Source organism: Emiliania huxleyi, assembly GCF_000372725.1.
Source record: "Emiliania huxleyi CCMP1516 unplaced genomic scaffold EMIHUscaffold_861, whole genome shotgun sequence".
NCBI classification, from domain to species: Eukaryota; Haptophyta; order Isochrysidales; family Noelaerhabdaceae; genus Emiliania; species Emiliania huxleyi.
In genome coordinates, this window is record NW_005195577.1 from 3,587 (window position 1) to 13,874 (window position 10,288).

Consider the following 10,288-nt stretch of genomic DNA (forward strand, 5'->3'; position numbering starts at 1 on the left):
CATGAAGCCGCAGGCGACGGCGCGCGCAGCGCAGCACGACGGCGAGATCCAGGTGCCTGGCGGGGTGGGGGGAATGCTCGTCGTGACGCTCGACAACAACAACTCGATGTTTTCAAACACGGTCGTCGCGTGCGAGGCGCGTCGTGCCCGGCCCTGCTCCCCTCCACACGTCCCCCTCCTCTCCTCCCCACACGTCCCTCGCCCCCCCAAAGGTCGTCCCCGAGACCCCTCCTCAGCTCACCCGACCCAGCCCTAACCCTAACCCACCCTGACCCTAACCCCAGGTCGTCACCGAGCCGCTCTCCCAGCTCGCCGCCGTGTCCCGCTTCCGCGAGAGGCGCCCGCCGCCACGCATCCTCACCCCACCCCCACCCCGCCCCGCTGCTGGAGAAGGGCTCTTAGAGAAGGGCTCTTGGAGAAGGGCTCTTGGAGAAGGGCTGCTGGAGCGGGGCTGCCCACCCCGCCCCGCGGCTCGCCCCGCAGGCAGCTGCTGCGGCACAACCTCTTCCAGGCGCAGGAGGAGCTCGCCGCGCAGGACGACGCCCTCGCCGCCATCGCCGCCGAGGAGGCGCTGCTGCGCGACAGCTCGAGGGAAGGGGGCGGGGGGGGGGCGGGCATGCATCACGAGTCTCATCAATCCTCCCCGCAGGTCGTGCTTCAGGACGAGCTCGAAAAGGCTCAAGCGGCCGTCGAGGCGGCAGCGCAGCGGATCGCCGCCAACAGCGCCCGCGGCAGCGCCGTCGAGACGCGCAAGTGCGCGGGGAGCGGGCAGCCGGGAGGGGGAGGGGGAGGGGGGGAGGGGGGGGGGGGAACCAGGGAGGGGGAGGGGGGGGGAGGGAGGGAGGGGGAAGGCCCTGCCCACTGAGGCCGCCCCCGCCCTGCCCCTCCCCCCAGGTGCGAGCTGCAGGACGAGGTGAGGGCGCTGCAGGCCGGCGTCGGGAAGATGTTGTGGGAGGCGACGCAGCCGCCGGCTCTCCTCCCGCCCCACCGCCTTTCTCTCGCCCTCTCCCCCCCTCTCCCTCTTTCGCCCTCTGCCTCTGCCTCTCCCCTTCCCCTTCGCGGCTAGAAGACAGCACGGCGTGCCCGCCGCCGCAGGTGCTGAGGGCCAGCTGGCGCAAGGCGCTCAAGCCGCAGCCACACTCCAAGGCCGACGCCAAGATGGCGACGCACGAGCCGTAGCGCGCCAGCCCCGCAGCACCGGGGGCGAAGGCGGGGCGAGGCCAGGCGGGTGCCCGCCGTGTCTCGGGGCGAGGGCTCGAAGAGCTTCGGCTGCGGAGGGCGTTTTCTCTATATCGCGCGTGTGTGAAGTCGGTTGCGGCGTGGCGGGTCTCTCGTCGTCTAGAGGTGAGTTCTGTGGGACGTGATTGCAGACAGGGGCGTGGGTGTGGCAAGAGAGGTGGCTGAGAAGAGGGAGGGTGCGTTGAGCGTTGGGCAGGGTGGCGTGATGTGGGAGATTGCCGTGTGGACGGTGTTTCTCCCGGGGCTTCTCTCTAGCTCGAATTGGCTGCCCTGGCACCCTGGGCCTCCCGCAGACCTTTTAATATTGCTTATACGCGTAACGGCATCACCATCAGTAAGAGTAACCAGCCTCCGGCGGGGCGCCCCGCCCCGCGCTACCATCCAAACCCGAGTACAAAGCGCCTCTCCGAGAGCGCTGCGCAGACGGTCTACTAATCATAGAGGCTCAAGTGCGACAAGTCCACACACATAACATGCGACACGGGTGCCTGCCATACACAAAGCATTTTACTCTCACGACACACGGGGATCGGGTGGAGCGGCGGCGGCGGCGGCAGCAGCACGCGCGGGCGGACGGATTCGGACGGGGCGGAGCAGCGACCGCCTGGGCGGCCGCTGCTCTGTGCCAGAGCGCGCCGTCTGCGCAGCGCAGTCAGGTGCACAGGGAAGCGTGGCGGCGCGGGGAAGCGCTGCGGCGGTGGCGAGCAGGCGAGCGGCCCGCGCGCGGCGAGGCGGACAGGTGATCGGCAGGCGGGTGACGGGCCGGAGAGTGACCGCGCCCAGCGATCGGAGACGTGCGGAGCGCGACTGGCGAACGTCACAAACCCCAGACAAAACCTGGCGTGGTAGGAATTCCCTATTGTGATGTTAGAGGTGGGTTAAGAGGGAGATGCGCGCGAGCTGCGGGACCGCCGGGACGGCGGGCGGGTGATTGCGACTCGCCGCCACTTTTGGCGACTTTTGGGACGCGCGATCGATCGACCGAGAATCGACATGGCGGGCGAGGCCGTCACGGCCATGATCGTGGCTGCTGACGCCGGTGACAACCCGCTGGCGGACCGCCGCGAGGACCGGGAGGCGGCGGCGGCGCGGGAGAGGAAGGCGAAGGTGGCGAAGCTCAACTCGCAGACGGCGGAATTCCTAACCAGGTTCGTTGTGAAGAGTGGGCGCGCCACCCAAGAGCCTAGGTAGGTGCGGATCGGCAAGGCGCAACCAATCTTTTTGCCTTATTATCAGAATTCCTACTTCCCGCCTGCTGTGGGAACAGCTGACGCAGCTCGCCGAGGCTCGCCCCATCATGTTGACTCGGCCAGACAAAAACCCCGAGAGGCGTGGGAGTACCTCGCCAGAGACAAAACACAAGGGAGAGGTGGGTGGGTCACAGAAAGACTGCCTCGCGACTGGCTAGGTAGCCGCCCATCGGAGCGCCGCCTCGCCGGGGTCTCGGCTCTGACGAGCCATGCTAGCTCCGGCCGCAGGCGCAGCCCCGCCCAGCCGCCCTTAGTTCGTCCCCTCCCTCACTCAGTTCTCAGTAGAGAAGACTAATCCTGGGGGAAGCAACCTTCTCTGGTAGAACGGGTACGAGATGTATGTAGGGAGTATTCGCAAAGAGGAGCCCCGCGCACGCACGACTCCGCAGGAGAAACCCCTCCCGCCTGTGCTTGCGCAGCGCAGCCTCCTCCTCCCTAGGATTCCTACGCGCAAGTTGGGCATGACCATGAGGATGATGGCGATTATGTCGTGACGCTGGCCGATCAGCCGTGATGCTATGCAGATGACGACGGACAGATGCCGATGGTGATAAGAGGTTCTCACCCTTGAGAGACGCGCCGAGTTGCCTCGCTGCGCCCGCCGCTGAGCGCTGTTGATGACGGTACCTCGCGCGTCCGCTATGCGGTGCCGCGAGCTTCCGATGTGATCGACACGCTGCCGGGCTGTGTAGCCGCCACCCGACCGCAGCGTGACGATGGTGCCTCCAGACACGATGATGGAGAGTTTGAGTGCCTCCAGACACGATGGCGGAGTTTGAGTGCCTCCAGACACGATGGAGTTTGAGTGCCTCCAGACACGATGGCGGAGTTTGAGTGCCTCCAGACACGATGGCGGAGTTTGAGTGCCTCCAGACACGATGGAGTTTGAGTGCGTCCGTTGATAGTACGATGTTGACGATCGACACAAGCCGGGCTGTGTAGCCGCTAGCCTACCCGATCGCTCATGATGATGCACTCTGGTAGCGCTGACGCTCGCGCCGCTGTTTATGGCGACGTTTTCGGCCAGACGCGCATGTCACCTCCGCTCCATTTGCTGCCACTTCACCTCCATGGCGACCGTCGCGGCTGGCGGAGGGGCCGCCTCGCCGCGCCGGGTTGGGCTTGGGCAGCTTAGCCGGTTGGCAGTTGTCCCACGGGTGATTTTCCCACTCCGAGAGCAACGGTAAGAGATCTCCGTCGCAGGTTGTGACCGGCCTGATAGGAGCCTCGTCAAGCTGCTCCGCCGCGTTCCAAGTAGCGGTTGCGGCTCTCCAGGCCCGTCATCTTCCAAGTAGCGGTTGCGGCCAAGTAGCGGTTGCGGATCTGAGGCCGTGGACTGGAAGATGACGGGTAGCGAAGAGCCCTCGAGCAAACGAGGGACCTGGAGCGCGAGCACCGCCGGGTTGGCGGCCGCCGTCCCGAAGCTCTGCATAGGCCCCTTGAAGAAGGCCGGATGTGATCCGTGCAGGAGCCGCCAGAGGCAGGCGTGCCGCCCCCTTGTAGCCGTCGGCCCCAGAAAGAAAGAAAGCAGCGGGAACGAGAGCAGAGGCAGCGCTCCGTCCACCTCGAGCGCGCGAAGCGGGAGGTGTGTGAGGAAGAGCAGGTCTGGTGGCCCGGGTACAGCAGGTACTGCTGCCACGGCTGGGCCTCCTCGACCCCGGCCTCGGCCTCTCCCCACGGCCACCGCCGGGACGGCGGGCGCGTCAAAATCCTCACCCCCACCTCCCTTGCCCTCGCCACCCCCTCCTTCGCCGCCCTCTCTCTCTCGCCACCTCCTCCTCCCTCACCGCCCCCTCCTCCCTCGCTGCCCCCTCCCTCACCACCTCCCCCCTCGCCGCCTCATCCTTCTTCGCCGCCTTACATAGCTCCAACGGTCCAAGGGTAGAGGGGGCGCTCCGCCGCTAGGGTAAACCCAAAGCGCAGACCAACCCTCGGAAACCCTGTTTACTTTAACGGCCCCCTCCCTGCGAATGCGCACGTATCCCACAAGGGTCAGGGCTTTTTTGCTCGTAGCCCGATGCCGATCATCCGGCCCGCTGTGCCTGTGGGTGCGCTTCATCTAGCTCCCCCGGCCCTGGATGTGAGGTTAACTGACCGGTGACCGCACTCCAAGGTGCTCCAAGTGTACGTGAGTGTTGGGAGAGAGATGTAAGAAGAAGTGAAAGGACACAGAAAGGACAAACGACCTTGTGGCGGGAGTTGGAAGAGAGCGGTAAATGCAAGACTTGGAGTACGATCGTGGTTCATGGTAAACCTCGGACAACCGGGGCCGGGGAGAGCTAAACTGGCGGCTAAAGAAGCGCACCCACAGCGGGCCGGATGCTCGGGGACTGGCTGCGGGCAAGAGAGCCCTGACCCCCTGGGGGGTGCGCGGTCGCAGGGCCATAACACGCGGGGAGCGATGGGGTCGCTCGCTATGACTCCCCTCCCGCATGCATGCATTCTGCAACAATGCTCATCAATGGGATCTCAGAGCGATAAGTTCCGTGTACAGGCCCGTGGGAGGACTCTGCTGACAGGGTTTGCGATGAGGAGCGACCCGAAGGGTTCTCGGAGGTTAGTGCACCACTAACCGCCGAAGCGCACGCGCTTGGAGCAAGAACACTACGACCTGGGTCGGGCTCATACTAGCACCCCACCTCGCGGGCCGTTTTTAGGGGGTAGTAGTAGGGTAGGGTGGAGTCAGGGTTTTGGGGGGGGTAGGGGGTAGGGGTCGTCCGGTGCGCGCGGTTGGTGCTGCGGGTGCGCGCGTGCGCCGGCGCCGTGAGCACCAGAGGCGACCCATATGGGTGGCCGTGAGCCGTCTGGCAAAATCTCCCGCTGGGACTCGCGCCGAGATCACGGCGAACACCGCCACCGTCACCGCAGGCGCCACCGTCACCGCAGTCGAAGCCGCAGCCACAGCCGAAGCCGCAGCCGAAGCCAGCACACACGGCGATCTCGCAGCAACGAGAGAGGCAGGGAAGGGCGAGGTCGCAGCAATGAGCGTTCCGCCGACGGCGATAACGCTGGTGCGGCCCGCACCAGAGATGGCGCTGCCGCCGGCGAGGTGGCGGTTGCGGCTGAGGAGGAGGAGGAGGCAGAGGCCAACGACCCCGCCGAGGATTGGCGGCGGCGCGAGGAGGAAATCACTGCGCGGCGGCGGGAGGCGGCGGTGGCGGAGGAGGCGCGGCGGGCGGCAAAGGCGGCTCACATCGAGGAGGCGCTGCTCGACGCGGCGGTCAAGGCCGCCCTCTCCGAGGCCGTCGAGGCGGCGGTGCGCGAGCGCGTTGCCCAAGCGATGGCGGCGCCCTCCTGGGCGGCGGAGCTCGCCGCCACACGCGCGGCAATCGAGGGGTCGCTCCCGGCGCAGCTCGAGGCCGCCAAGGCTGCGGCGGCGGAGGCAGCCGCCGCGGCGGAGCGGCAGCGGCGGGCGGAGGAGGAGTCGCGGCTGGCGGCGGAGCAGGAGGAGGCGGAGGCGCAGCGAGCGAGGGAGGCGGTGGTGGTCGAGGCCAAGCGGCGCGAGTCCGAGGCGCGGCTGCACGAGCTGCAGTCGAGGCTCGCTGCGGAGGCCTCGGCGGAGGCCGACAGGGCCGCGGCGGAGGCAGCAGCGAAGGCCGAGCGAGACCGCGTGCTCGGGCGCAACGCGACGGGCGCCTCGCGCTCGGGGGCCGCGCCGCGCGCCAAGCTCTCGTTCGGGCTCGGCAGGCCTCTGAGCCGAAAGCCCGGGCGGTGAGGTGCTCTCTCTGGTGGCGGGGCGCGGGGATTTTATTCGGAGAGGGGCGTGTGGGGGTGATGCTCTGATAAACCCTCCGGATCTTCGACAAAGGTCGGATATTTCTTTTTTCAAAGTGCAAGGTGTGAATAAGAAGTTTATGATAGGGCTACTACGACGAACTATGCGGCAATCGACTGGGCGCCTGGCGCCCGACCACCCCCGCGCAAAGACCTCGTAGTAGCCCTCCCCGTAACCGACTTGGCCGGAGACGTGTCCTTCCAGGCCGCTGTCGCCGCGCAGAGATCGGCGCGAGCAGTCGCTCGAGGTGCTCTACTGGCTGGCGGTGCTCAAGGGGAAGGCGCACACGCTGGCCGAGGACACGGTCGTCAACACACCGACACCATCCCCGCGGGCTATCTCGTGGTCAAGGCGCAGTGGCTTCAGGCTCGAGCAACGCGAGTGCGAGGGCAAGCTTCGCTCCTACACGCTGCTCGAGGCCGAGACGCTCATCATCGTGAATCACATGGTGCGGCTGGCGGGCTTGCGCTTCTCGCCCGGGCGGCCCTGCGGACCGCCAGCTGAGGAGCGCGCGCGAGAAGCGCTCTATATTGGCCTACAGACGCATTACTCGCTCGAGGAGGGCGTGCTGCAGTGAAGACTTATTTTGGAGGCGTCGATTTGTGCAAAAATGTGTGTTAGAGTGCGCTAGATGGCAAAATTTTCTTCGCCTCCGGCGGGGCCGCTCGCCGCGGGGCTAGAGAGTGACTTTTGTCGATGTCGGCTAGAAGTGCTGCACGTTTTTCAGAATTTCACCCGTGGCGCAAGTGCTCCAACCTCCAAGTGCCGAGAAAGTCATGTGCACATGCAGGCAGCCGCGTGCACACCCAGAACAAAACGTACACCGGACATTCGCGTAAGGCGTCTCCCCCTGGCGGTGGCGGGGTTGGCGGTTGCGCAGGCCCGTGCTCCCACACGCCCGTTCACCCGAGCGGCGGTGCAAAAGACAAATGTGAAATGATAACGATGCTCGAAGGGAAACAAAGAAGAAAACACGCAGCTCGCAATGCCCCAATCTCGAGAGAGAGAACCTCGAGAGACGAACACCCCCGGGAGAGTCTATCGAGTATCGGGGGGGCTTATACGAGTACGAGAAGAAGAAAACCAAAAGTTTTTCTTGTTAGCGCGCGTCGCGGCAGGAAGCAGGGTTCAGGCTTGATAGGGGTCTGTTGGCACTGACTCGCGCCAAAACGCCCCGCACGCCGGTACGTACGCCGGTACTACGCGCCCAACCTTTCTTTCTTTCACCTACATGTTTGTTTTCTATCTATCCCCAGAACGCGCAGCGAAGCAAAACAATGAAAAAACGCGGAAAATAGGGGCCCCTTGCAGGATCCTATTGGCCAAGAAGCCCAAGCTGGGGCACCCCCCCCCTATCTGTCGGGACGCAAACCCAAGAAGAACAGACCCACCGCGAACAATGCCCAGCGAAGATGCCCCAATCGAGGAGGCCACCGAACGGGATTTAGAGCAGGCAGAGGAATTCTTCGCAAAGTTCACCGAGCCTGCGCGCCCCTCGGAGCACCTGAAGTACCTCGAGCTGCCCGCGTGGGACGCGCGTCACTCCTTTGTCACCGACGCTGCCTTTGACCTGGGCGACCGGGCCATTGACGCGTGCGACGCCTTGGGTCTTAGCTCAGCGATGCGCACGCTGCGGCCTGCGCAGCTGACGGAGCTGCACCTGCATCGGTGCAGCCTCTGTGCCGATGGCCTGGCCGCGGTGGTTGCGGCGCTCCCGGCGCTGCCGGCACTCGAGTCGCTCTTTGCGATGCAGAACGGCGCGGGCGACGGCGCGATGAGTGCGTTTGCCGGGCTCGCGCGCACCGGCGGCGTGCCGCTCCGCCGGCTCGCGCTGCAGGAGAACGGCATCACGGACTGCGGCGCCGCCTCGCTTGCGGCGGCGCTGGCGGGCGCTACTCCGCAGCTGGAGTGGCTCTACCTGTCGGGGAACGAGATCGGAGACGAGGGCGGGGTGGCGATCGCCGAGGCGGTGGAGGGTGGCGCCTGCCCTCGGCTGGCGCGACTCGCCCTTCAGCACAACCGTCTCGGAGACGCTACGCTCCTCGCTCTCGGCCGCGCTGCGGCGGGCGGCAAGCTGCCGAAAGGCGAGTACCTGTACGTGCACGAGAACGAGCACACGCCCGCGGGGAGAGACGCGCTCGCGGCGGCCCTCGAGGGCCACCCCAACCAGCTGCAGGCCCACCTCGGCTGGCCGCCTCCCCTCCCTCGCGACGAGCTGCGGCGCGACGAGGCCGCAGCCACGGTGCCCCCCCTCCCCCTGCCTCTGCCTCTACCCTGCCCTCCCCATGCCGCACGCGCTTTCCCCGCCCCCACGCCACGACCCGGCCTCCTTGCTGCTAGGCGGCATCGCTCGCCGGCGCGCCGCCCAAGCGCAAGCCCTACGCGCCGCCGCCTCCTCGGGTGGCGCCGCCTCACCCGGATGGAGACGTGCCGCCCTGGAGGGTGCGGCCAGCGACAACCACCACCAAGGCGGTCTCGTTCGTGGAGCCGCCGCCCCGCCCACCGCCCGCCTCCGCGGACCCTCTCCCGTCGGACCAGCCGTCCTCCAAGGGGGAGCTGCCCGGTGACTTTTTCGAGCGGCTGCTGGCGATGTGAGACCGAGGCGAAAAGGCTGCAGGACATACACGCTCTAGGAAGTAGGATCTTGGACGCGTCACGTTCGTTGTGTGCGGGTTGTCATGTGTGCTGTGTGTTAAGGGAAAAGGTACATGGCGCCGAGAGAGATGGCCCGGGCCACAAACTGTACGCAATGGTTGGGTAGTAGGGCTAGAGAGGGTCGCGTCTATACACACTTATAGCCTCTGGCAGAGGCTCTTCTCTGGTAGGACGGGAACGAGATGATAGTAGGGAGTAGAAGAAAGCAAAGAGGAGCCCTGCGCACGCACGACTCCGCAGGAGAAGCCCCTCCCGCCCGTGCTTGCGCAGCGCAGCCTCCTCCTCTGCCAGACGGGCTCTGCCAGACGGGCTCTGCACACAGGCCACAGGCCACAGCGAGCGCGAGCGCTCAACTTAGCCCCCGCACGGAGCCGGGCTCAGACTTAGACGCTGTATGGTCGGGGGCCCCATGAACTTAGACGACATAAGGCCAACTCCGGGTAAAACCGGGTATACCTGAAAAGCCTTCCGGTTTACCCGAAAAATACCTTGGTCCTGGAGGACGCGTCCAACGTATGCCGCGCACGACGCCATATCGCCTTCTCGCTTCTCCCAGGGCCAGTGCGCTACTTGCGGCGCGCAACTCTGCTCAAGTACGCGCAACGTACCATGTGCTGCCGCTATGCGTGCCTTAAGGCGGCTGCGGCGAAGCGGCGGGCGCGGCATGCCGATGGCAGTGCGGACGATGCGGTTGCAATGTGTTCTGCTTCAAGATTGTGGCGGTGCTTTGCCTTTGGCATGCACTTCTGCGATCCCAATCAGCTCATCGCAACGAAGCAGCGCAACAAGCTGGCTGCTGCCAACAAGGCCCTATGCTACCTCACGCGCGGATCGTTCAAAGAGGACCAGCATACACAGGCTTCTCTGACATGCGTTTGTTTGAGCTTGAGGCTATTTGTGAGAACTGTTTGGGCTTTGGCTAGAAGTCGCCGAAGATTCCGCTCAAGAAGCAGCAACGAGAATCGGAAGTGGGAAGAGGAGGATGCTGAGGCGGCGATTGCTGAGAGCATGAGGAGGATCGATCGCCCGCCGCAGGCGAAGAAAATTTGGGGGCTGCGCCGTATATCGTTGTACGCGTGTTTTGATCTATGATCACGGTGGGAGCCTCTCGCTTCACGCTTGGGACTTGGCCCAGGCCGTCCGGCCGACTTAGCCGATGTAATAAATAAATAAAGAAAACGGTCAAACTCTGAGACGAGATGGGATTTAGGGACGTGTGTCCCCGCCCTGCACGATCTTGGTGTGAGGGATCTTCAATCCGTGTCCCTGTGACGGCGGAGTTAGTATCGGTGGCGCAAATACCTCTCTGCCGCGAGGGTGATACTGCAATACTGGGCCTGGGGCATGCAGATACTGTGTTACTGAAGTA

General features: G+C 65.3%; 3 protein-coding genes across 3 annotated transcripts in view; all 3 read left to right on the forward strand.

Annotated features, from left to right (window-relative positions):
* Positions 1–1,559, forward strand: part of EMIHUDRAFT_471218 (hypothetical protein) — a 2,707-nt gene extending 1,148 nt beyond the window's left edge. Inside the window, exons 2-6 of the mRNA XM_005758439.1 lie at positions 1–136; positions 285–337; positions 484–753; positions 895–955; positions 1,096–1,559. Of these exons, the coding sequence (XP_005758496.1) occupies positions 1–136; positions 285–337; positions 484–753; positions 895–955; positions 1,096–1,179 (604 nt within the window). The 3' untranslated portion in view covers positions 1,180–1,559. The remainder of the gene's footprint in view (positions 137–284; positions 338–483; positions 754–894; positions 956–1,095) is intronic.
* A 3,911-nt stretch (positions 1,560–5,470) lies between these two features.
* EMIHUDRAFT_250023 (hypothetical protein) lies at positions 5,471–6,841 on the forward strand (the record flags this gene model as incomplete). Its single annotated transcript, XM_005758440.1, has 5 exons — positions 5,471–5,500; positions 5,716–5,825; positions 6,027–6,099; positions 6,177–6,205; positions 6,469–6,841. 5 exons carry the CDS (start codon positions 5,471–5,473, stop codon positions 6,839–6,841), a joined length of 615 nt encoding a protein of 204 aa, XP_005758497.1.
* Positions 6,842–7,680: 839 nt separating this feature from the next.
* Positions 7,681–8,982, forward strand: EMIHUDRAFT_460150 (hypothetical protein). Its single transcript, XM_005758441.1, has 3 exons — positions 7,681–7,693; positions 7,715–8,506; positions 8,605–8,982. Exons 2-3 carry the CDS (start codon positions 7,886–7,888, stop codon positions 8,857–8,859), a joined length of 876 nt encoding a protein of 291 aa, XP_005758498.1. The 5' UTR covers positions 7,681–7,693; positions 7,715–7,885; the 3' UTR covers positions 8,860–8,982.
* Positions 8,983–10,288: the final 1,306 nt, after the last annotated feature.

What these genes read in the sequence shown, in the direction of transcription:
- EMIHUDRAFT_460150 (XM_005758441.1), top strand. Translation starts at nt 7,886, where the DNA reads ATGCGCACGCTGCGGCCTGCGCAGCTGACGGAGCTGCACCTGCATCGG. An exon ending in GCGACGAGGCCGCAGCCACG is followed by an intron (nt 8,507 to 8,604) that starts GTGCCCCCCCTC and finishes CCTTGCTGCTAG; the next exon opens with GCGGCATCGCTCGCCGGCGC.